The sequence below is a fragment of the Quercus robur genome, chromosome 11, assembly GCF_932294415.1.
Source record: "Quercus robur chromosome 11, dhQueRobu3.1, whole genome shotgun sequence".
Lineage (NCBI taxonomy): Eukaryota > Viridiplantae > Streptophyta > Magnoliopsida > Fagales > Fagaceae > Quercus > Quercus robur.
Window position 1 is genome coordinate 51876355 of NC_065544.1, and position 25505 is coordinate 51901859.

General features: G+C 36.2%; 2 protein-coding genes across 2 annotated transcripts; both read left to right on the forward strand.

Moving 5' to 3' along the window:
• Nucleotides 1-9984: 9984 nt before the first annotated feature.
• On the forward strand, nucleotides 9985-16897 carry LOC126705206 (uncharacterized). Its single transcript, XM_050404122.1, has 5 exons — nucleotides 9985-10414; nucleotides 10530-11099; nucleotides 11197-12083; nucleotides 12400-13831; nucleotides 16851-16897. Exons 1-5 carry the CDS (start codon nucleotides 9985-9987, stop codon nucleotides 16895-16897), a joined length of 3366 nt encoding a protein of 1121 aa, XP_050260079.1.
• A 707-nt stretch (nucleotides 16898-17604) lies between these two features.
• On the forward strand, nucleotides 17605-23669 carry LOC126705207 (TMV resistance protein N-like). Its single transcript, XM_050404123.1, has 8 exons — nucleotides 17605-17907; nucleotides 18361-18564; nucleotides 18696-19177; nucleotides 19567-20674; nucleotides 20962-21075; nucleotides 21178-21234; nucleotides 21321-23399; nucleotides 23541-23669. Exons 2-8 carry the CDS (start codon nucleotides 18439-18441, stop codon nucleotides 23667-23669), a joined length of 4095 nt encoding a protein of 1364 aa, XP_050260080.1. The 5' UTR covers nucleotides 17605-17907; nucleotides 18361-18438.
• Nucleotides 23670-25505: the final 1836 nt, after the last annotated feature.

Here is a 25505-nt window from a genome sequence, read left to right on the forward strand (position 1 = left end):
GTCACCACCATCATTGTTGTGGTGGTCACCGTCTCACCAGTTAGCCATCAGACCAGGGTAAGTCAAGGCTCTGATACCAACTAATATCATGGAAGCCTAAAGAAAACACACACGATACTCTCTTGATGGAACAGAAACTAAACTGTTAGTTCCTGGTAATAAACCTCGAATCTATGAGGGGTTTCCCTGAATCCACAAGGAGAATAAAACTGGAATCCACCAGAAGATAATTTGACAAAATGTCTATGTTTATTGATAATAGTCTAATTTTGCCACTGACGGCTACAAAACATATAAATATTGAGAAAAACGTCTAAAAATCCTAATTCGCACTAATTATGCGATTAGGTCACAAAATACCGAATTTTACCAAAAATGGCAAAATTGAGTTAGATGCAGAATCATAAACTACGGACCTTAAGGGTCGTCCCAAAACAGACAGGACCTTATTCTGACTTTTAAACTAAAAGTTATTAAGGAAAAACAAATATTACTATAAATAGCAAAAACATTGTTTTCGGGGCCTTAATGAAGGAATTCGCCTAAATCTCGACGACATTCATGGCTCATGAATCTAGATCAAAATGCCGTTTCCCTTCAACCTGCCAAATTTCATGCAATTCCGACACTGTTACCTCGATGGCCCCTATTGGCACCCCCCTTTGATCTTGCGTTGTGACTTCCTACGCCCCTGCTGCTCCAGGAATGCATATGCTGTCTGTTCTACATCACTAATTAAGGCCATTACCAAAAAAGCAGTCATGAATAACAAAAATATAATAAACTAGAAACATAAACATTCATGAGAAGTTTGAACAGAAGTCATAACATCAATTTGACTGACAACAGCAATTCTCAAATGGCCACATACAAGTTCCTTAAAATGCCAATCAAAATAAGATTGAGCCACTAAATTCCCATGGGCCGATCAAACAAACCCTCAATGCTTGTTTTTCATTTTACTAATTTAAACATCCAAGATAAGGGCTAAAAACATTCAAAGAAAATGGAAAGTTTTAAAATTAAGAATATGGCAAGGAAGTACCAGCTTTTGCTCCAAAATACTCGTCTATTTTTTTATTTAATTTTTCAGCTGTGAATGTGATAACATGTTCAAGCATTGATTACTAATTTCAATTTGAATATGCGATTGCAGACAAGATTCTATATTTGAATTAACATTAGATTATATCATCATGGACTGTTTCTCATTGTTTCCCTCGCACTTAAATAAACTCTATGGGATCAAGGACTTTCTCAAGCCTTCAATTTGGAATTTATACATATATATATTGGACAGTTTTTATTAAACGGAGCATATTAAACAGAGCATATATATATTGGACAGGAATGCAAGACACACACAAACCCAAAACCATAGAACCCACAAGCATACCAACATGGCCAAAGCAAACCCAAAACCCCAAAATCCCAAACCAAACACACACAAAAAATACCCATTCTGAATAAACCCAGATTCAACGCCCATACCCAGATTCAACGCAAAATACATAGCAAACTTCTAGCAATTTTGGAATAATCCATGAACAAAGAAAAAAGGAAAAGACCCGTACCTTTGAGTGATTGGGTCCCTAAAATTATGAAATACTTCCCCAAATCTGAGATCGCAGACCTGCTACATCACGCACACACAAAAAAGAAAAGGAGAGTGAGATGATGAATTGAAAAGGAGTAGAAGAATCTAATGAAAAACAAGAGGCATTCATGAAGGACAATCTAGTGAGGACCTTTCACTTACCTTACAAGTTGTTCTCTCAATCAAGGTTTTCTCTGTGAGCAAGAGGGAGGCAGTGGAGGCGTAGAGCAAGATAAAGGGTTATCAGAGTTAGGCGCTAAAATATTGAGTGAAAGAAAAAAAGGAGGCGCGGGAAAAACTTTTTGTCATTCTTGTGGGTCAAACCAGTGCGCTGGTTCATTAATTGGTTGTTTTTCAAGCATGTTTTAGCGTGTTTTCTTAGGCGAGGGAAAACTAAAAAACAGAAACAGCTCTAGACTAGTTTTCAGTTTCCTTCCCAATATGAAAATTGAAAATAGTTTTTGATTTTTGCTTAGAAACAGTTACCAAACAAGTTTTTTGCCTTAGAAAATAGAAAATTGTTTTTGAAAATAGAAAACTGAGAAAAAAAAAAACAGTTACCAAACATAAAAGTCCTAAATCTAAACCCATGAGCTAGCCCTTATCTCCCTAACCCACGAACCCAACCCTCCCTTCCTAACCCTTATGAACCCAAACCACCCATCGGCTTTGCAACCAGCTCCTTGCATCGTGAACCCAGACATGAGCAAGTTCATCGAAGGCTCCAAGTTTGCTCCAAGGCGGTAGCAGCGACGGCGACGGGTACGGCCAAAAATTCTCTATGGCTCTCTCTCCCTCTCTTTTTGGATTTTTCTTGTCATTGCTGGATTGGAATTTTAGGTTTTTTATTAGGTTTGCTAGCGCTATTGTTGTTTGGGTTTGTTGAGGTTTTTGTTCAATTTTTTTTTTTGGAATTTTGTTGTTGGATGCACAGAATGTTTGGATTACTTGAAAGTGAAATTGGTTATCTTATTGATATATACTGTATTGTTACTTGAAACTGGTTACTTTATTACTTGAAACTGGATGCACAGAATTTTGTCAATGGTTTATGATATATTTGGTTGTGTTTTGTCTGGAATTGTTTATTTTATTGATATTTAATTTTGGTGGGTCAACCTTTGATGATGAGCTGTGTGTATTGAATGGTGTAAAATAATGCACATTTTTACTTGGTAAATTGACTAAGTGGAATGGTTTTGGTCTAACTGAGTGGTCCATGTGTTCTACTTTATAGCTCTTGTCTGCACATGTATGTGAATTATATTTTATTAATTTATTAATTAAATGTAATATTTTAGTAATGCATATATATGTGTGCGCAGGGTTTTGAATATGGATCAACCATTTGATATGTCAATACATCATGGAGAGGTATTCATTACACATAGTGATACACATGTTGAATATGCTAGAGGGACTGAATCAAGGGTCTCAAATGTTGATCCTGACACTTTTGCTGTTTTTGATATGCCTAAGTATGCCAAAGATCTTGGTATTACGAATGTAGCAAATTTTTTTTACCGAATTCCTCATATGGAACTTCATAATGGCCTATTTCCATTGAAAAAAGATGATGATGTTAGAACTTTACGTGACTGGTTAGAATTTGCACCTGAAAGGTTGATACACATATATGTGGAGCATGTAGTTGATGAGGATCAAGGTAATGAAGGTGATGATGAGCATGAGTTTCATAAAGAAGTTGATGAAGGAGTTGGAGTAGATGACGATTTTTTTTTATGAGGACTATGCTAATTTGGTAGGTGACAGTGAATTTGATAGATATGAAAGACCGTCCTCCCCCATTGACCCATCCACTTACATTGCTCCATCCATTCACATTGTCCAAACCCCTACCTATAACCAATTGAACGTAAACCCTAACAAGCAGAACACATCAAATTGGGTACCCACTTGCTTTAGTGATGAGGAGCATAATATAAAAAGTAGGGAAAGTGATTATGGGCACTCTGACGTTTTGTGCACACATGTCAACTCTAAGGATGATGAAGAGCACCCCAAGTACATTGAATTTAGAGCTAAGGTGGATATACCCGACCTCGTTTTTGAGAAAGGGATGTTGTTTATAGTGACCACAAGGAGTTTAAGAGGGCTATGCAATCTTATAGAATCAAGCATGGATATCCATTGTTAATTGTTAAGAATGAGTCTCGCAAGGTGAGTTACAAATGTGAGAATTGTGAGTGGTATATTTATGCTTCATGGGACCGTGAAGAAAAATCTTTGCTTGTGAATTGGGAAAAACATACATGTTCTAGGGCCTTTCATAGTAGGATGGTTTCTGCAAGATGGATTGCAGTTGCATGGCTAGAGGTGTTTAGAGGAAGACCCAACATCAAAAGTGCTGAGATAAAGGAAGGTATAAAAAATTAGTTTCAAGTAGACATTTCCCTCGACAAAGCCTTTAGGGCTAGGCAGATTGCATTGGAAATGCTTAAAGGAAGGTTTGCCTATTAGTTTGAAAGAGCTAGAGATTATTGTGAAGAGTTGAGAGTTTCTAATCCAAGCACTACAGCCAAAATTAATCTACACACACCCACACTTCACTTCAAGAGAATGTATGTGTGCCTAGCTGCTTGCAGAATCAGATTTCTGAAGGAATGTAGGCCAATTATTAGTCTTGACGCTTGTCATTTAAGAGGGTTTTTGAAGGGGCAACTATTGGCAGTTGTTGGGATTGATGGGAATGATGGGATGTACCCAATAGCATTTACTATTTGTGAGGGTGAGACCAAGGACAGTTGGTCATGGTTTCTAGAGTTGTTGTTAGCTAATATTGGTCCTATAAGGGAACGTGACTGGACCTTTACTTCTGACCAACAGAAGGTATGTGTTTCTTTTTTGTGTAAGTTTAATGTTGTATTCATTGTATATATTTAAATTTAAATTTAGTGTTCAAATTATGTAATATCTACGTAATAACCCCTTTTTTTTTTAATGTAGGGCTTACTTCCTGCTCTTGCAATAGTTGCTTTAGGGCTAGTCAGATTGCATTGGAAATGCTTAAAGGAATGTTTGCCTATTAGTTTGAAAGAGCTAGAGATTATTGTGAAAAGTTGAGAGTTTCTAATCCAAGCACTACAGTCAAAATTAATCTACACACACCCACACTGCACTTCAAGAGAATGTATGTGTGCCTAGCTGCTTGCAAAATCGGATTTCTAGAGGAATGTAGGCCAATTATTAGTCTTGACGCTTGTCATTTAAGAGGGTTTTTGAAGGGGCAACTATTGGCAGTTGTTGGGATTGATGGGAATGATGGGATGTACCTAATAGCATTTGCTATTTGTGAGGGTGAGACCAAGGACAGTAGGTCATGGTTTCTAGAGTTGTTGTTAGCTAATATTGGTCCTATGAGGGAATGTGGCTGGACCTTTACTTCTGACCAACAGAAGGTATGTGTTTCTTTTTTGTGTAAGTTTAAAGTTGTATTCATTGTATATATTTAAATTTAAATTTAGTGTTCAAATTATGTAATATCTACATAATAACCCGTTTATTTTAATGTAGGGCTTACTTCCTGCTCTTGCAACAGTTGCTCTTGAAGCACATACAAGGTTCTGTGTTAGGCATTTATATGCCAACTTCAAGAAGGAGCATTAGCGTAAACTATTGAAGGATTTAATGTGGGCAGCAGTAAGAGAGGCCACCAGATCTGGGTTTGAGGCAAAGATGGAGATGATGAGAAATGTAGATGTCAATGCTTATGGACATTTGATGGGTATTAACTGTGCACATTGGAGTAGACATGCTTTTAGTACTTGGCCTAAGTGTGACATGTTGTTGAACAACCTTTGTGAGTCATTTAATTCCAAGATAATTGATGCTAGGGATAAGGCCATATTGACTATGTGTGAGATGATTAGGAGGTATCTTATGAAAAGGATCCCAAGAAATAGGGATACAATGTTGAAGAAGTCTAGCCCAATTTGTCTAAGGATTCAAGATAAATTAGAAGTTAACAAGGAAGCAACTAGGGATTGCACATCCACATGGTTTGGTGGATCAAAGTTTGAAGTGCATTGTAAGGGAAAACAGTTTGTAGTTGATATGGATAAGCATACATGTGCTTGCTATAGATGGGATTTAACAGGCATCCCTTGTAAGCATACGGTTTCAGCAATCGCTTACAAGAAAGAAAAGGAAGAAAATTATGTGCATCACTACTACAAGGTTGAGACTTACCTTAAAACTTACTTACATCTTATCCAGCCTACCAATGGTGAGGAGTTTTGGCCAAAGGAAGCAAGTGATAAGATTCTACCTCTGAAGATGCTAGTACAGCGTGGAAGACCAAAGGAGAACAAGAGGAAGAAAGCTGTTGATGAGGCATGAAGATTTCACATAAGTTGAAAAAACCATCTGCCGCTCAAAAATGTACCAATTGTGGACAATTAGATCACAACAAAAAAGGATGCAAAGTACCCCTCAAATCTAATGATGCAAATGAGGGCCAGACTGGGCAGAGACAAGGAGCAACATCTACTGTAGGGAGACAAAATCATGTATTCGTACATGCTTATTGCTAACTAAGTTTTGGTATATGCTACTTATTGTAGTTGCTAACTGCAAATTTTTTGAGCTTGTTGTAGATTAGGAGAACAGGAAGCAATCATGTGTTTATGGGCTTAAAAGTGGAAGAGGATTGTCGCCCATCACGTGCTGCTGGAAGCCAATCAACTATAATACTTTCCATACTATATTATATACATTATGCTTATTATTTGCAAATTGCCAATATTTGGTCATTTAGTTTGTTGTGCAATACTTACCATGTTTCTATTATTAAAGGTCTCAACCCAAACAAGTGTTGCTGGAAGCAATGGAGTTGGTAGATCTAGAAAAGGTGCTGGAGCTGGTGTTGGAAAAGGAAGAGCTGGAAGTGGAGCTGGAAAAGGTTAAGGAGCAACAACAATAGTAGTTTATAGGACCGTTAATTGTTACATTAAGGCTCACGGGTTTGGAAGATTCAGATATTTGTGTAAAATGCTACCTGTGAGGAGAATACCAAGAGATCAATGCTTGTGTTGCTGAAAAAGACTTGGAGCAGTTAACTGTATGCTCCTTTTGACCCTTAAAGTGAAAGGTGTATCAAAACAGTGAGGAAAAGGGATGCTTATAATGCTGAACTAGTTAGGATTAACCTGAAAATGGTGAAGAAGAGTTTGGACGAATGTTCCATGATGATTAATCATGTGTCAAGGGAAAAAATCAACCAAGAAAGCTTTACAACTAGCTTCAGCCTGTTTAAAATATAAATCAAACTAGCTGGAACAAAATATTGAGCTTGGTGTGACGTTTTGTTTAGGATAAGATCCCTCTTCCATTGATTTCTCTAATAATTCTTCGATTTTGATTTAGATCACTGGATGCATTGCTTTAGGTGCCACACTTTAAGGCTCTAATTTGTACACTTAAAAAATATGCAATGAGCGCGAGGGACAGTTGCTTAAAATACAATGAAATCAATATGAGAAGGGAAAAACTTGCTTATAATTTCTTAAGTTAACAATAATAATACAACAATTTCAAAATTGCGCCTTTGATTCCAATTCCAAGGCTTCAATTCACTTCAATTCCAAGAATATTATGTATAACTAAACACCACCTAAATAATGATAGCATGTAATACAAGATTCAGAAGTCAGCTTCATCTTCCCCTCTTCCTGGCTTTTCCTAATTGTCCAGATTTTATACCATGTTCTTGTTCTTGAAGGAAAGCTAATGCCTTCTCATACTTCTCTGCTCTTTCTTTTTCCCATAGTGCTCTTTCTTTTTCCTTAACCTCAAGTAAGAAAAATGCGTCTTTTCGCAATTACTTGTTTCTGCAACTTTCTCTTCTCAACCCGTTCACAATTTGGATCATAATCTCTACCCTTAACAAAGCTGCAAGATGACATAACAAATTCTCAGTTCCAACCAGTTATTGTAAGTAACATTATCTATTGCAACAAAGTTTTAACATGTGGTTAAGAGCAAGGGAAAGAAAATTACTTCTCCTCAAATTTCATATTCATCATTTTGATAGGCACTGGCTTTTGCTTCTGCATTAGAAATTGCTGCCCATTTGAAATTGCTGTCCATTTGAACAAAAAATTATCATTTTTTTGCTTTCACAACCAGCATCAGCATGAAAAAATAGCCCCTGATCAATATGAATGTCACAATCAATACAAAGACAATCAAATGATGTCATACAGCTACATATGTAATGAAAATAAACTTCAAAGTTGACTGCAAATACATATACATATAAGATAGTATAATTCAGCCCCTATTCTCTCAATGATCCATCAAACATAATGGGATTCCAATACATAGAAAAAACAATATCAAAGTGCTACAAAACCCAAAAAAATTAAAATTAAGAGAAACAAACTCCACCATAAACACACTCAAAGTTCCAATAGCAAAGTAAATGAGTTTAAATCACACACACATAGAGAGTTCTAGCAACAAATCCATCACCCAAAAAAATTAACGAAAACCCCAAACATTCTATGCATCTAGCAACAAAATCCCAAACAAAAAAAATTGAACAAAAACCTCAACAAACCCAAACAACAAAAGCCCCAGCAAACCCAACAAAAAACCCAAAATTCCAATCTAGCAATGGCAAGAAAAATCCAAAAAGAGAGAGAGAAAGAGAGCCATAGAGAAGAGAAATACCCTAACTATTGGCTTGGCCATACCTGTTGCCGCCTTGGAGCTGACCTGGAGCCATCGATGAACTTACTCACGTCTGGGTTCACGATGCAAGGAGCTGGTTGCAGAGCCGATGGGTGGTTTGGGTTCATAAGGGTTAGGAAGGGAAGGGTTGGGTTCGTGGGTTAGGGAGCTAAGGGCTAGTTCGTGGGTTTAGATTTAGGATTTTCTGTTTGTTTTATGTTTGGGCAGAACGATGCCATTTGGCATGTGCTAAGTCATCACATCATTTCCATTGCAACTGTGTCATTTTGAGCTTATTTGGCCAAAAAAAAAAAAAACATGTCAGCAAGATGACTTGGCAAATAACAGCAAAATCTAACTGGCGGTGTGATTTGCTAACAAAACCAAACTTTGGGTATAAAATCAAAGTTCTGAAATGTTGGGGTGTAAAATCCAATCACTCCCAAACGTTAGGGGTGTACTTTGCAATTTAGCCAATAAAAAATCTGTAATAGAACTATGGAAATAAATTAGGATGTTCCTTCCAACATGCATTATTGTTTGTATAGGCCCTCTATCTTTTGGAAAACTTAAATTATTGTTTGTACTGCATTGCGAGTGGTCAGAGAAAAAACAACGAAGAGAAAAAGCATGGCACTGCTAGTGCTAGATCGAATAATTGTAGTTGCGCCAAGGAAAGTTTGTGGAAGAAGGGTATACAGCTATCGAACCTGCCTCAGCCTTTTGCTAAAAATTATTTAGTTTAAAAGTATGTTAAAATATATTTTTAGAACATCTATATTGGTGTGCTAAATAGTTATATTGCTATTTTTAGCACTACCAAATACCAAAATGTGCCCTACAATGGTAGAGGTAAAGCTATATTTTTTGGCTCCATAGCTACCGGTTACTTTTAGCTGTGCATTGTAGCTAAAAGGTAAAGTATTTTTTTTATTTGTGTGTTCACACTACTTTTGATTATTTAATCATTTTTATTCTTTCTTTTATTGTTATTTCTCTTCTTCACGTTCACACTGCTATTATTTGTGCATTCACACTTCTTTTACTCATTTTTTTTCTTTTTTTATATAGCGTTCACACTGCTATATATTTTTGTGCGTTCACACTGCTATTGTGATGTTTATTTTATTGTGATGTTTATATTATTTTATTGTGTTGAAAATTAAAATAGATCTACCGATGCTGGATGTTTTGTAAAGTAAGTAGGTAAAATAGATAAAGTAGTTTTTTGTGGTGCCAAATAGCTAAAAATATAGCTCTACCAATGTGGATGCTCTTACAAAAAAAAAAAAAAAAAAAAAAAAAAAAAAAAGAGAGAGCAAGAATAAGTGAAGAGCTAAAAAGTAAAAAAAATTAGCTTATAAACTTGTCCCAAACACACAAATATAAAGATGTCAATAGCTATAGATAAGTTATATTTCATTAACATATTTTGGGGTTTGAATTAATGCCAACCATATTCAAAACTTTTCAAAATTAATCAATTTAGTCCTTAAATCCAACTTAGTCCCTAAATACTATAAGGCCAGTTAGTCATTTTTCACAACTGTATTTAAGAACTAATTTGATATTAAGGACCAAATATTAGTTTTAGAAAGTTTTGAACATGGTTGACAGTAACTCAAATATCAAGTTATGTTCATGGAATTTATCCAATAAATAATAATTTGATTCAAATGCATTCCCCTGCTATTATGGTCATTAGTGAGACCAAAGTTAGTGGTGAGAGAGCTAAGAGGATCTCAGATAGAATAAATCTTGATGGGGCAATTTTTGCAAACTCAATTGGCCTATCTGGAGGATTGTGGGTTCTTTGGGACTCTGACCAAGTTGAAATTGCTGAGCTAGCTACCACTGAGCAAGAAGTTCATGTAATTGTCACGCCCACAGCGAAGCCTCCCTGGCTTCTCTCAGCCATTTATGCTAGTCCAAGGTATGCTGAGAGACGGCTGCTTTGGGAAAATCTTGAGTCTGTGGCCAACCTTCATTCCATGCCCTGGGTAATAGCAAGTGATTTTAATGAAGTGCTTATGGGGGAAGATAAGTTTGGTGGATGTTCGGTCAACATAAGTAGAGCCCTTCGCTTCCAGGATTTCTTGAACAATTGTAGAATGATTAACATTGGTTATTCGGGGCCACGCTTTACCTGGTCCAACCATCGCCCGCTTTCGCAATTGATCCAAGAGAGAATAGACAGTCTTTGTGAACGCTGAATGGAATTCCCTATTTTCTGAAGCAGTTGTTCTTCATCTGGAAAAAACTCACTCGGATCATTGCCCTATTAAATTGTGTTTTGAGAAAGATAGGGGTCTTCACTTCCCCAAGCCCTTCCGCTTCCAACCTATGTGGCTTTTGGATCCAAGTTTTCCGAGGGTGGTAAGGGAAGATTGGAATAATTCTCCCTCTTTGCATCAGGCTTTGTCAATCTTCTCTTCCAAGGCGCAATGCTGGAACAAAAATCATTTTGGCAACTTATTTCATAGGAAGAGAAGGATCCTAGCCAGACTTAAAGGGATTCAAGTTAGTTTGTCTCTAAGACCCAATGATTTCTCGGTTGATCTGGAAAGGAAGCTAAGATTTGAATATGCTGAGGTGGCAAAAATCGAGGAGGAATTTTGGACTATAAAGGCTCGGATCCTTTGGTTGGTGGAGGGAGATAGAAATACTTCCTTCTATCATACTTCAACTCTTGTGCGCCGAAAGCGAAATAGAATTATCTGTATGAAGGACAGAATGGGCAATTGGCTAAATGGGGAAATAGAGATTGCGGATTTTATCAGGCAAGGTTTCTTGGATCTCTTCACCTCAGGTCAGGCCAGCTCTTTCCTGGTTGTATGGGACCCCCCCTGTTTGGAATACTCGCCTTAATACAGAAGCTAATCTCATTCTGAATGCTCCGATCACAGACAAGGAGATCTTTGAGGGTCTTTGGGTGCTTAAACCCTTTAAAGCTCCCGGCCCGAATGGTCTCCATGCGGGATTTTTCCAGCGTTTCTGGCTGATTGTTGGTGACTCTGTAAGAGAGGAGGTTAAAGGGGTTTTCTCTTCAGGGGTTATTCCAGACTATATGAACCAAACCCTCATTACCCTCATTCCTAAATGCAAAAGCCCTGAGTCTTTGTCCAACTACCGGCCAATTAGCTTTTGTAATACGATCTACAAGATAGTGACCAAGATTATTGTTAACCGGATCCATCCCTTTTTGTCTGGTTTAATTTCTCCGCTCCAAGCAGCGTTTGTCCCAGGAAGGAAGGGCTTGGATAATGCAATTATAGTCCAAGAGTTAATCCACACAATGTCAAAGAAAAAGGGCAGTACAGGTGTTATGGCAATTAAGCTTGACTTAGAAAAGGCTTATGATCGCCTTGAATGGAGTTTCATTAGAGATACTTTGAATCTTTTGAACTTCCCTGATAATTTAATTTCTCTAATCATGAGCTGCGTCTCCACCACCTCTATCTCTATTCTGTTTAACGAAGGGGCATTGGATGCTTTTCAACCTTCAAGAGGGCTTCGACAAGGTGACCCTCTATCGCCTTATCTTTTTATCTTATGTATGGAAGTTCTCGGGGCTTTAATTGAGGGGAAATGTCGAGAGAATCTTTGGAATCCAATTAAAGCTTCTCAAGGGGGTCCAAGTTTCTCACATGTATTTTTTGTTGATGACCTCATGTTGTTCGCCAAAGCTGACCGGAAAAATTGTGTTGCCATTAAGGATGTTTTAGACTCCTTTTGTGAGATTTCGGGGCAGAAAATTAGTGGCAAGAAGTCTCGTGTCTTTTTCTCTCCCAATGTAGATTAGAATACAAGGAATGAGCTAGGTGATGTGCTGGGATTCAGGTCTACCACCTCCCTTGGAAAATACTTGGGTTTTCCCATTAAACATAAAGGTTCTCAGCAAGATTTTGGTTTTATTTTAGACTGTATTTAGAGCAAGTTGGTGGTTGGAAAGCCAACCTTTTGTCTCCTGCAGGCAGAGTCGTTCTTACTCAATTGGTCACCTCCACGATTCCTAACTATGTGATGTAATGCACAGCTCTACCTCCTAAAATTCTTTAGGGAATAGATAAGCTGAATAGAAATTTTATTTGGGATTCATCTGAGAACAGGAAAAAGGTCCATCTCATTGGTTGGAACAAATCACAAAAGCAAAAGAGGAAGGTGGCCTAAGTATTCAAGCAGCCAAGCCGAAAAATACTGCCCTTCTTGCGAAGCTTAATTGGAGGTTTCACTCAGAAAAATCCTCCTTATGGGTAAGAGTGTTATCAAACAAGTACCGAGCTCATCGTAGAAGTTTTAGAAGCGCAACAACCCTTACTTCGTACTCATCTACTTGGGTTGGTCTTAAAAAAGGTGAGGAAATTTTTTCAAAAGGTTCCAAGTGGATAGCTGGGAAGGATAGCTTCTTATCTCTCTGGTTTGATAAGTGGCTGAACAAAGGTCCTTTGAGAAGTCTGATTTCTGGACCTCTGAACAAAGGTGAAGAGAATCTTAAGGTGATGGATATTGCTAGCTTCCTTGGATGGAGATGGGCGGGATTATCCTTTGATCTCCCTGCCTCAATTCTTTTGGAAATAAAAGCAACCCCTGTCCCTTTCTCAAACCAGAGTAAGGATCGACTCTCTTGGTTCTCCTCTCCCAATGGCGAGTTCAAGTTGAGGGAGGCATATCGCCTTGCAAATTTGGTTGGCAATGATACAGCGAATCAGATTTTCAGAGGAGATTGGGTGTGGAAAGTGCAATCCCTTCCGAAGATAAAACATTTTCTCTGGCAATGTTGTCACGAAAGCATACCAGTCCGGGCCATTCTTGCAAAGAGAGGTATGGATGTTTCTTTTCTATGTCCTATATGCAATAATGCTCCTGAAACCATTATTCATACCTTAAGAGATTGCCCCATGGCACAAAGGTATTGGAACTCCTTTTCTCCTCCGATCCAAAGAAGCTTATTTTATGATACTAATGTGGTGGAGTGGCTGAAGCTTAATTGTCAAAGCTCCAAGTCCAGCAACTCTTCGGGTATGGAGTGGGGTATACTCTTTCCTTTCGCTCTTTGGACTATTTGGCTTCACTGCAACAACACTGTCTTTGGAAGACCTCATCTCCAAAAAGATTCCAAAACTGAAGCAGTAGCCAAAGCAGCTGAATTTCTTCACCTAGGAATTAATGGGAAGCTGATAAGAGCTAAAACAAAAATTCAGGTTCGTTGGCACCTTCCTCCTCTTAGCTGGTTCAAGTTGAATACAGATGGATCTTCATTGGGGAATCCCGGTTTGGCTGGCGGAGGTGGTATAATTCAGAATGATAAGGGAGAATGGGTCAAAGGATTTGCACGAGCTATCGGGTCTACAACAAGTGTTGCTGCAGAACTTTGGGCCCTTCGTGATGGCATTCGCTTGTGTATTACTCTTAAACTTCTAGCAGTTGAAATTGAGCTTGACTCAAAGTTGGTTGTGGATCTTATGAAGAAGGATCTAGATCATCCTAATGGTATTGATGTTTTGGTGGCTGATTGTTGGAAGTTTGAAAGTTCAAAAATCTGTACAAAACACCTTTGAACGTTTAGACCCCCAAAATACAACTTAACCAAATCAAGCAATATGTTAAACAACAAGTATGCGGAAACTTAACACATGCTATAATATGAAATTGGTTAAACAACTATCTAAGCCATAACAAAATAAAACCACAGCAGATAAAATAAAGGCAAAGATAGAGAGGAAGGAAGATGCAAACACAAAGACAACACGCGAAGTGTTATCGAAGAGGAAACCGAAGTTCTCGGTGAAAAACCTCTCCGCCGCCCTCCAAGCGGTAATCAATCCACTAGAAAATACAGTTGGGATACAAGGACAGCAAAAGACCCTCCAAGCCTAATCTACCCAGTGCACCTAAGCCCTCCAAGCTTCTTGCTCCAACGAGGTTGCGCCGAACCTTTTTCTTTTCTAGCTTCCCGGATTCCGCTACTAGACCGTAGCATCAACCAATGAAGATTGACTCCTTCCTAACTGCTTCCCAGAAATCCAAACATCTGTCTCATAGAGATGATAATGGTGAGAACCAGGTTTGGTATAATGCCTCTCAAGGATTTGACAATGGAGAGGAAGAGAGTTGAGGAATTTGAAGAGACTCTAAGGTAGAGATTGTGGGTGAAGCAATCTGGTTTTTCTTTAGGGTTTCTCTCTCAAAATTCTCTCTGGAAGCTCTCTTTCAATCGTGGGTAAAAGGGGTATTTATACTGGAGTGGGAGAGGAATGTGAAATGTCAGGTTTTACAAAACAGGGGTGGCTCGCGGCTTGACCAAGTCGCGAGATCCAGTCGCGAGTTAACCGTATGGCCAGTTGTCCTGTTTTGTCCTGTAGTGCTCCAGCTAGCATGACTGTTCATCTTCCAGCATGCTTGGCACGTGTGCTGCTTCTGGCGGCTTGCAGCCGCGAGTCCACCCGCAAGTCCCAGCCGCGAGTCTCTGTTTTCTTGCACACTCTTGAGCAAACTTCACTCTATCTCACTCACTACCCTTACAACAAACCCACCTAAATACAGGGTTACTAAATGCTGAATTACAAGCAAATTTGGCACGGAATAAAGCCAATTAGATGGTTGAATAAATTCAACCTTACAAAGTTTTTGAAAGATATTCCTCAAGTTAGGATTAGACATTGTTATAGAGAGGCGAATAAATGTGCCGACGCCCTTGCTAGACGAGGTGCTCTCCTTAGTCAAGATTTTATCATTTTTCTTGCCCCCCCTTCTGATGTAACTCTCTTGCTCAGCCTTGATTCGGCTGGAATGTTGTACGGTCGCTTTGTACCCTCTGTTTTTGAGGCCGGTTAGTTTTGTTAATGAAGCTTCCTCTTAATCCAAAAAATAAATAAATAAATAAATAAATATTGGCATTCTGCGTTTATCTATCATCCAAGAAATTGACGGTACTCTACGCATTGTCAAAAAAGTAAACAAAGCTTAGACTAATTTGTTATGTCATTTTCTCACTTTTTCTTTTCTTGAAAAACTGAAGACGCGCAAGCTTTCTACTGAAGTTGGTGGAAATTTTGTGGAAACAGCATAACTATTGACACAGGTCTTTGCTGTCAGGAAAGTAAGAAAAATTGAGCAGAAAATGCACCGAAAGTGTAGTACTTTTTTACACTTTACAGCCAATACTTTGCACCAATTTTGAGGTCTTTGAGGTCGCAAGTCACAACCATTTAGACTTTTTAAAACAGTATTTATTTAATTTTTTAAATTAAAATTTTTATTTCAAAATCTTTTTGTAATATAAAAGTTTTAAATTTTAATTTGTTAAGAGCAATCGAATCATTATTAATCCCTGTATAAGAGAAAAATGAAGACATTTTAGTTAATAAATTCTAAAATTCACACACATAAAGTCTTGTAAAATTGTGTAAAAATATATAATTATTATAATAATCATGTAAATTTAGCCTAGCTCTATTAATTTGTTATTATTTTTTTTTATTCTTGCTTTACATATCTTTAGAATGAAATAAATGAGTAGATGATAGTTATTGTGTGTGTGTGAAGAAATATAAAAAATTAAGAAAAAATAATATTTTAATGAAATGTAGTGTAAAATAGATAATTTGATGTAAGATATTTTGAAAAGTGAATATATAAAATAAAAAAGTAAGTTCTTGTGTTAAAATAGACATAAATTTTTGCACGAGCTAATGCAAATACTCTAACATCTACTTCTCAATTGATTATAAGACAAATCCATTTAATTTCATTATGCATAATAGATTTTAATTAGGATTGAACTTTAATTTTAAAAAACTTATTTTGATGAAACAAAAAAATGCACTTGGAAAATAATTTAATTTTATTATATAGTCAAATATTATTATATGAAAACTTTTTCAATTTTTTTTAACGTTATTATGATTATTATTGCCCTTATAATCTTTTCATTATATTATTTCTTTATCTTCTAATTCAGTTTTGATAAGATTTTCAAAAAAAAAAAAAAAAAAACCCTCGATTTTGATAAATTCTCATTGACTTCTGAGCTTTCATATAAATTTTATCTTATATTATTATATTCCTAGTAATAGATTAATCAAAGGATCCTATGTGATAATCAATTAAAATTTCTAGTTTTACCTTTTTTATTAATTTTTTATATCTATGTCAATATTTATACTAGACATTTCTAAGTAAAAAATATTTATAACTGAAAGAAATACATTCTATAAGATAAAAAGTCATGATTATGACAAAATAAAATAAATTTAAAGCGTATGACAATATGATGTAATATCTCAAATACACTTTTACAACTTCACTTCATAATATTATTGCCCCATACCAATGGTTTCAAATTGGCAAGATAAAGACAAACGGAACGTATGATTAGATTAACTAGTTTGTATTTTTAAATTTAAAATTATTTAACTAAAAGACATGGGTATTTTAGAGAATTTAAGAATTTGTGTGAGGATATTTTAGTATGCAAAATAATGAAACTCAAATAGGGAACCATGTTATTAATAGTATAGATTAACTAAGAATTTTGGAGCTCTTTTATATTGGGGCTTAGGCTACTTCTATGACCTTACTTTAATGGTTGACCTGAATTACACTTAATGTTTTGAATACTTTGGAATCCATTTGAACAAATTATTTCGGTATCAGTATATTTTAGCATACCGTTTTAAGAATACTGCTAATATATAACTATTTATATAATAAATTATTACTTATTATCACTATTTAGTTAAATAATAATACAAATCAATTATTTTAATATAGACATTAAGGAAAAATCCCTAATAAACTAATCAGTCGGTTATTTAAAGACTAAGAGTGCGTTTGGATTCGGCTGAAAGTTCCCTGCGTTTGCGTTTTTTTTTTTTTTTTTTTTTTTTTTTTTTTTTTTTTTTTTTCACGCGTTTTGGAGCGTTTTGGGTGTTGCGGCTACTGTTCATGCACTATTCAATGAACAGTAGCCGCAAACTTTGACTTTTCAAATTTTTTTGGACCAATCACAGCACATCGTGTACTGTTCACGGACCCACAAATTTCACTTTTCAGCAACTTTTTCATTAAAAATGGGTCCCACGATACTATTCACACATTTAAAAATTATTTCGCTACAGTGTTTTTCAGTTTTCAGTTTCAGTTTTCAGTTTTCAGCTGTATCCAAACGGACCCTAAAACAATTTGGTTCTTTTGTAAATAAATATAGATGTTGGGGCATTTGTAAAAGATGAAGCTTCAAAGAATTTTCCTACCCCACTTATTGGCCAGCTTTTCAAAGTCTTTCTTTCACGAAGATTTTTCTGTCTCCTACTTTTATTACATCATTTCATCTTTACAAACTGTTGATTGGAATGGTGTGGTAAACAAACTGGAAGCAGATAGTCTGATGAACAAAGAAAAACTCGAAAAGGTTGGTTCATTTTGATGCAATTTACTGAAGGCCATCTCCACATATCTTCTCCAAATAAAAAGGACTGCAAAAAGCATTGTGGCAAATGGTGAGCTATATATATATATATTTTTTTTTTTGAGAAAGTGGCAAATGGTGAACTAGAGGCCAGCAAACATCAGTATCTTCTTCACTCATTCCTAGCTACCATAGCAATTCTCTCAAGGTGAAGCATTACGCACATTCATCACCGTGAGCCTCTTTTAAATTCCTCTTCTCTTCTCATCTTTTTCTCCTTCTTTGACTTTTTGAAGTTAGATTTTAGAGTGAAATGAAACGAAATGCATAACTTTGATTTGCAACTATTGTCTCAACTAGTTGAAGAGGTTGACTGTAAGCGGTAAAAATGAAACTGGAGGGTTTTTTAATCTTTTAAAATTTGAAACTTAAAATTCTCAAAAAAAAAAAAAAAAAATGAAACTTAAGAAATTTAACTTGACAAAAATAAAGTTAAATAACTGAGATAAATTTCAGTCAAATGTAAAGAGTGCATTTGTATTCTTTATTATCTCCGTTAATCTTGTTATTTGTCATTTATTTAACTACGGAAGTTCCCAAAAAGACATTTTTGGTGGGATTCGGTGGTGGGTATGTACAAGTCATTTGCATATCTTTGTAGGCCTTAACTTTAAAGATCTTGGTTCAGAAATCAAAAAGAAAAGACATTGGATTCGAACATTTTGAGTTTCAGAAAAGCATGAAAATTATAGTACTTCTGGGGGTATTCGTCCTCGGTCGCCACCTCTTTGCCAAATGGTGTAGGCGGCGCGATATTGAAGCTGCCACACAACCACCACCTTCAATCTCCAGTCATAAAAAAGAGGTTTTTTTTTTTTTTTTTTTTTTTTTTTTTTTTTTTTTTTTTTTTTTTTTTTTTTTTCATGTGTTCACTCATCCCTTATAATTCCCCTTTTATCACATCTTTGACCTTCTCAATCTTCTGCTCGTATGTAGACTCCAATGACTTCCACTTCTTCTTCTACTCACCGGTGTGAGTATGATGTCTTCTTGAGCTTTAGAGGTGAAGATACCCGCCAAAGATTTACGGGCCATTTATATAAAGCTTTGTGTGACAAAGACATTTACACCTTCAAGGACTATAAACTTCGGAGGGGAGAAGAAATTTCAAAGCAACTTTGCAAAACCATCGAAAGGTCAAGGATTTCAGTTATTGTGTTTTCTGAAAATTTTGCATCTTCCAAATGGTGTTTGGATGAACTTGTTTGGATCCTTAACTGTAAGAAAAATCTTGGCCAAGTGGTTTTACCAGTTTTTTATGGAATAGATCCATCAGAAGTACGTAAACAAGAGGGAAAGTTTGGGGTAGAATTGTCTAAACATGAAAAAAATTTCAAGGATAACAATGACAAGGTGCATACTTGGAGGACAGCTCTAAAAGAAGTTGGCAATTTGTCTGGATTCCATTACAATAATGAGTATGTATCTCCTGATTAGTTTCTTGCTTTCATGGGTTTTTTATTTTTTATTTTAATGGCTTGTCATAACCACTATATATTTTGATAATATCTTTAACTATAAAGGTAGTCGCTTGTTAGGCTACAAAGAAAAATTTAATCTTACCAATTAAGAGTTTCTTCCATGTATTTTTTGAGAAAAAGTTCATCTCTTAATCGTTTCAATCTGGTATCATATGTGGGTTTCCAATAAGTTTGGTTCCTGACCTATGCGGAATTTTCATGCAACTACTTGATAGAAGAATAAAAAAATTGTAAAAACTATATATTTAGAATTTTGCTTATCTTCATACGTACATTTTCCATATGATCCATTTCATAACATGCCTTTTATGTTATGTGATTGGCAGTTGTCTTGAATCAGAATTCATCCAGGGAATTATCAAAGTGATATCAAGTAAGATACTTTGCCGCACACGTTTATTTGTTGCTAAATACCCTATTGGAGTAGATTCTCGTGCAGCGAAAATAGAAAAGATTTTATGTATTGAGTCAAATGATATCCGAATCGTGGCAATCCTTGGCCTTGGGGGAATAGGTAAGACTACCATCGCAAGAGCTGTATATAACAAAATTGTTGATGACTTTGAAAAAGGTTTCTTTCTAGACGATGTTAAAGAAAGGTCTGGGACAATTGATGGCAGAATCCGACTACAGGAGATACTTCTTTCCCAGTTCTTAAGCGATGGAAATTCAAAGGTGGACATCATATCTAGAGGAACCAATGTGATAAAGGAAAGACTTTGCCATAAAAGAGTTCTTTTAGTTCTCGATGATGTGGATGAAGGAAAACAAATAGAAAATTTGCTTGGAGATTGTGATTGGCTAGCTCCTGGAAGTAGAATCCTTATAACCGCAAGAGACAAAGATGTGTTAAATACTCTCAAACCATATCCTAAAATCTATATGGTTGATCAACTGGATGAATATGAAGCTTCCGAACTTTTTAGTTTGTATGCCTTCCAAACAAATGAACCTGAGGAAGCTTACTTGCAACTTTCAAAGCAGTTTATCAATTATGCCGATGGCCTTCCACTAGCTTTAAAAATAATAGGTTCTGATTTGCGTGGAAAAAGTGCATGTGAATGGGAAAGTGCATTAGAGAAGTATAAAAAGATTCCCAACAAGAAAATTCTAGAAATACTCAAAATTAGTTACGAAGGATTGGACCCAAGTGAAAAACATATTTTCCTTGATATTGCATTTTTCTTCCAAGGGAAAAAGAAAGATTATGTTGTAAATATATTAGAGGCATGTTATTTATTTCCAAATATTGGTATTCCAAAACTTATTGACAAGTGTTTGATAACTATTGATTGGTGCGGCTATTTATCGATGCATAACTTGCTACAAAAAATGGGAGAGGAAATTGTTCAACAAGAATCACCACAAGCGCTTGGAAAACGTACTAGGCTACGAGATTATGCTGATGCTTGTGCTGTACTAACTGCAAATATGGTATAAGTCTTTTTCTTCGCCTCTTTCCCTCTTTTGATCTATTTAGAAGAAATTAATTACTTTCTTTATTATGCTGATGCTTGTGCTGTACTAACTGCAAATATGGTATAAGTCTTTTTCTTCGCCTCTTTCCCTCTTTTGATCTATTTAGAAGAAATTAATTACTTTCTTTAATTTTTATTAATGTTGAAGCAATACAAGCTTATTAACATATATTTTTTTAAATTGTTATATTTTCGGAAAATTCTATTGCCTAGTGTTGTTCACTTAATGCTTTGTCCAACTAGGGAACGAATGAAATTCGAGGCATAATGTTGAATCCACCTAAACCTATTACATTGGAAATTCATCCTCAAGCTTTCAAAAAGATGGAAACTCTCAAGTTTCTTATAGTTAAAAATGTACATATTGATGGATGTCTGAAATATCTCCCCAACAGTATAGTGTTGCTGGATTGGGCTAATTGTTCTGTTTCCTTGCCATCCAATTTTTGTCCTCAACAGCTTGTCTACTTCAACATGCCACATTGTAACATGATAATACCTAAGCCATTCAAGCAGGTATGATTATTAGTTTTCTTAACTATGATTTTCCTCTAAAGTTTATTTTAAAGCTTGTTGAAGATAAATGTTGTTTCCTTCTACAGGTTTTGTGTTTTAAAATGTTGAGAGGAATCAATCTTGACCATTGTGAATCCATCGAGAAATTTCCTGAGTTGTGGGCTCCAAATTTAAAGAAATTTGACCTTTCTTATTGTAAAAATTTGGTTGAGATTCATGAGTCTATTGGATTGCTTAATAAGCTTGAAACTTTGGACCTTTCTGGTTGCAAAAAACTTCAAGCTCTTCCTAGAAGACTTGAGTTCAAATCTCTAAAATTTTTTTTTCTCGAATACTGTGAATCCATTCAAGAATTACCTGAGTTGGGTGCCCCAAATTTAGAGAGTATTAACCTTTTTGGTTGTAAAAATTTGGTTAAGATTCATGAGTCTATTGGATTGCTTGATAAGCTTAAAGTTTTGTCCCTTTCTTTTTGCCAAAAGCTTCAAGCTCTTCCTAGAAGACTTGAGTTCAAATCTCTAAAATTTTTTTTTCTCCAATATTGTGAATCCATTCAAGAATTACCTGAGTTGGGTGCCCCAAATTTAGAGAGTATTAACCTTTTTGGTTGTAAAAATTTGGTTAAGATTCATGAGTCTATTGGATTGCTTGATAAGCTTAAAGTTTTGTCCCTTTCTTTTTGCCAAAAGCTTCAAGCTCTTCCTAGAAGACTTGAGTTCAAATCTCTAGAATTGTTTTTTCTCCAATACTGTGAATCCATTCAAGAATTACCTGAGTTGTGTGCCCCAAATTTAAAAACATTATACCTTTCAAATTGTAAATCTTTAGTTAAGGTTCATGAGTCCATTGGACTTCTTGATAAACTTGAAACTTGGGATCTCCAAAACTGTGGAAAACTTCAAACTCTTCCAAGAAGACTTGCGTTAAAATCTCTTAAATATTTTGATCTTAGAGGGTCCACAAGCCTTGAGAACTTCCCTGATATTGATCCTGAAATGAAATGCTTAGAGTATTTATTTTTGTGTGAGACTCGTATTAGAGAGTTCCCTTCCTCAAATAGCATCTATCAATTCCAAAAACTCTGGAATTTATGTCTTTCTATTAACATACCAAGACCAGCCCGCAATTCTTTTGATGGCTATGGGTTTTTACAGTTAATAGGACTTACTCTCTCCGGTGAAAATGTAACTGAATTAGATGATTTGGAGGTCGATTACTTTCCCACATTGCGTGTTCTAAATCTAGAAAACACCAATATTGTTACCATCCCCGAAAGCTTTGTCAAATTTACTAGATTAACGGATCTTTATATATCCGATTGCAAGCAGTTTGAGGAAATTCAAGGATTTCCACAATCTTTATGTCATTTGACAGTTAGAAATTGCCCATCGTGGAATCTACAATCATCAAACAAAATATTGATTCAGGTCTTTCTCTATCACTCTATCGCTTTCAGTTGTAAAGAAATAATTGCATTGCCTTTCCCCAAATACCTAACTCGATTTGCCAAACTGCAGGGTATTGCTAAAAAAAATGCAGATAGAGTACTTGAATCTTCACATCGACCTCTCCGCTGGATTGGTTCCTTTCGAGTACCAGGGAGTGAGATTCCAGATGAGTTCAACCACCAAAGCGATGGAAATTCCATTTCATTCATGGTTGGTCGGAATTGGAGATTTCCATATCTTTTTGCTATTTGTCTTGCCCTTGGACCAACTAATGAATATGGTGGGTTTGGCATTTACGTTGACGTCAATGGTTTCAAAATTGAATGTGATAGTTTTCACTTAAAGAAAAGTGAATCTTGTAGCTTGTGGTTTTCTTCTGGACCTCTTTGTGAATGGGAGAAGTTAAATCTATCTAAACAGAGTCATCTTAAGGTTACTATCAAGATGGTGAAACATAATTATCACGGAGAGTCAATGGATTCTACGGCTATGATAAAAAAGTTTGGGGTCCATGTAGAATGCATCTGTTGTTGCAATGAAGGAGATTCAGGGCATGCAATTGCAATGGAAACAACAAATACTGCTGGGTTTGAATATGGTTTGAAGGGATTTCAAGGTGATTCGAATATGTCATTATCAATCCCTATGGACCCCGAGGTCCACCCTTTAATACCACTTCCTTATTCCTCAAATATGGATCATGAGGATTTCGAAACTGTAAGTGACTAGGGGCATTTGAAGGACTTTCGTAATGATGGGTATGATTTGAGTTTGTCACTAAATGACTCAAATGCAAGTGTACGTGAGCCTCCTCAAGTACTTGATAAATCTAATGGGTCTAATTTTGGCTTAGGCCAGATAAATTTGGTAGGCTCAACTGTTAGTGATGAGTTTGATTTGGGTTCGTCTTCAGTGACCCATGAATTTGTGAATGATGACTTTGATTTGAATCTGTCTCCACCCTTGAAGAAAAAGAGGACATCTTGATCAAGCTTTGAAGAATTATGCCTCTCTTCCTTCATCTAATTCTCATCTCCTCCAACTCCAAGTTAGTTCCCTTCACCCCCATTTTTTTATGAAAATTGTTTTTGATGTACAATGAGTGCTTTGTTTGTTTCTTGGACATATATACCTTAAAAAGTTCTTTTGTGGTGATGTGAATTGGGTTTGTTTAAGCTTTTGTTATTGAAGTTTTTGTTATGTTCTACATGCTTGTCTATTGTATGAGTAATAATAAGTTTAGTGAACTGTTCACGGCCTTTGTGGTCATGTGGTACTTGTTTTTCAATCAAAACAATTTATCAAGTAGAAAGAGAGTTTTTAGAATGGAAGATAATTACCCTGTTGAGACTGTGTAATGCTTCTAGAATTACTCTAGTTAAATCCGTCCTAGCATCTATTCCCACCTACATAGCCTCTACCTTCTATCTTTCAAAAAACATTTGTTCCAAAATTGATTCTTGTCTTAGGAAATTTACTTGGGGTCACTCCGAGGACAAGCATTCTTTTTTCCCAATGTCCTGGACCAAGGTTTGTAAGCCCAAAGATTGGGGGGTTTGAGAATTAGAAAGATGGTAGACACAAACATTGCCTTACTAGCCAATTTGGGATGGGCTATGGCCTCTAACCTTGATGTGAAATGGGTTCAAATCCTTAAAGCCAACTACCATCGGAGAAAAAGTTTCTTCAAAGCACCATTAAGCTTTCACTCCTTCTGGTTATGGAAAGGCATCTGCAAGTCTAAAGCTCTAGTGAAAAAAGGGCTTGCTTTCAAGTTCACTCTGGCTTTGGAATTAATATTTGGGAAGATCCTTGGATTCCCTCCCAACTAACTTTACTTCTACTTGTATAGGAGCCCTCCCTAATTATAAATATTGGGTTTTTCAACTAAAAACTCAATCTAATTCAGCTTGGGACATTAACATTCTTAATGAACTCTTTGATAGGATCACCATTAGAAATATTTTGCAGATTCCTCCCTCCCAGTCAAATGCTCCAGACAAGCTCATTTGGTTTCCCAACTTCCATGGCTTTTTTTCAATAAATTCAGCCTACCTATTAGATCATTCAACCAGTTTCCAAGATTCAGATCCTTTCTCAAAACATGACTGGAAGCACCTCAGGAAACTAAAAATCCATAAGAGATTAAAACTAATGCTTTAAAAAATTGCATGGGATATCCTTCCTAAGAAAAACTCACTCAATAGGAGGTAGCCACAAACAGACATGACATGTGTTCTATGCAACCAAGATATGGAATCTATAAATCACATCTTTGCCTCATGCCCTTGTATAGCTGCCATTTGGTCGCTCTCTCTATGGCCAATTCTCACAGCCTTTATTGGAACTTTGTCTCCTAGTAACATTGTGAAATTTTTCATTTTTTCGCAATGCCACCTGAAGATTCCCACAAATGAAGAACACAAGTTCACTCTCTTTGCCTCTATTCTGTTTGATAAAATATGAAGAATTCAAAATTAAGCCATCTTTGCTGGTCACACACCGAACCCAAAGGAAGGTGCTAAAACGTTGAAGGTGTACTTTGATCACATTTTGGCTTGGTCTCAATTATCTCCTCTCCCTCCCCCCCGGTTATTTTGGAAGCCCCCTCACACTGGTTGGGTGAAAATTAGTTTTGACGTTGCCATAAGACCCATGCCTCTTTTATTGCAACAGTTTGCTAGAATGAATTTGGTGAGGTTGTGTTTGCCCACTCGTCATAGTATGTTCCTGTATGATAATGCCTCCTCTAAGTAATTACTATGACCTAATTTAAAGGGCATTAATGCATATTTTATTAGGGGAAATTACTAGTGCACAGCA

Coding starts and splice junctions, on each gene's coding strand:
- LOC126705207 (XM_050404123.1), top strand. CDS start 18,439: ATGAAAATTATAGTACTTCTGGGGGTATTCGTCCTCGGTCGCCACCTC. Junction 21,076..21,177: donor AGTTTCTTATAGTTAAAAAT/GTACATATTGAT, acceptor TGTCCTCAACAG/CTTGTCTACTTCAACATGCC. Junction 21,235..21,320: donor TACCTAAGCCATTCAAGCAG/GTATGATTATTA, acceptor TTCCTTCTACAG/GTTTTGTGTTTTAAAATGTT.
- LOC126705206 (XM_050404122.1), top strand. CDS start 9,985: ATGGTCATTAGTGAGACCAAAGTTAGTGGTGAGAGAGCTAAGAGGATC. Junction 12,084..12,399: donor GTGTCTTTTTCTCTCCCAAT/GTAGATTAGAAT, acceptor ATCTGAGAACAG/GAAAAAGGTCCATCTCATTG. Junction 13,832..16,850: donor GTTTGAAAGTTCAAAAATCT/GTACAAAACACC, acceptor ATTGGGGCTTAG/GCTACTTCTATGACCTTACT.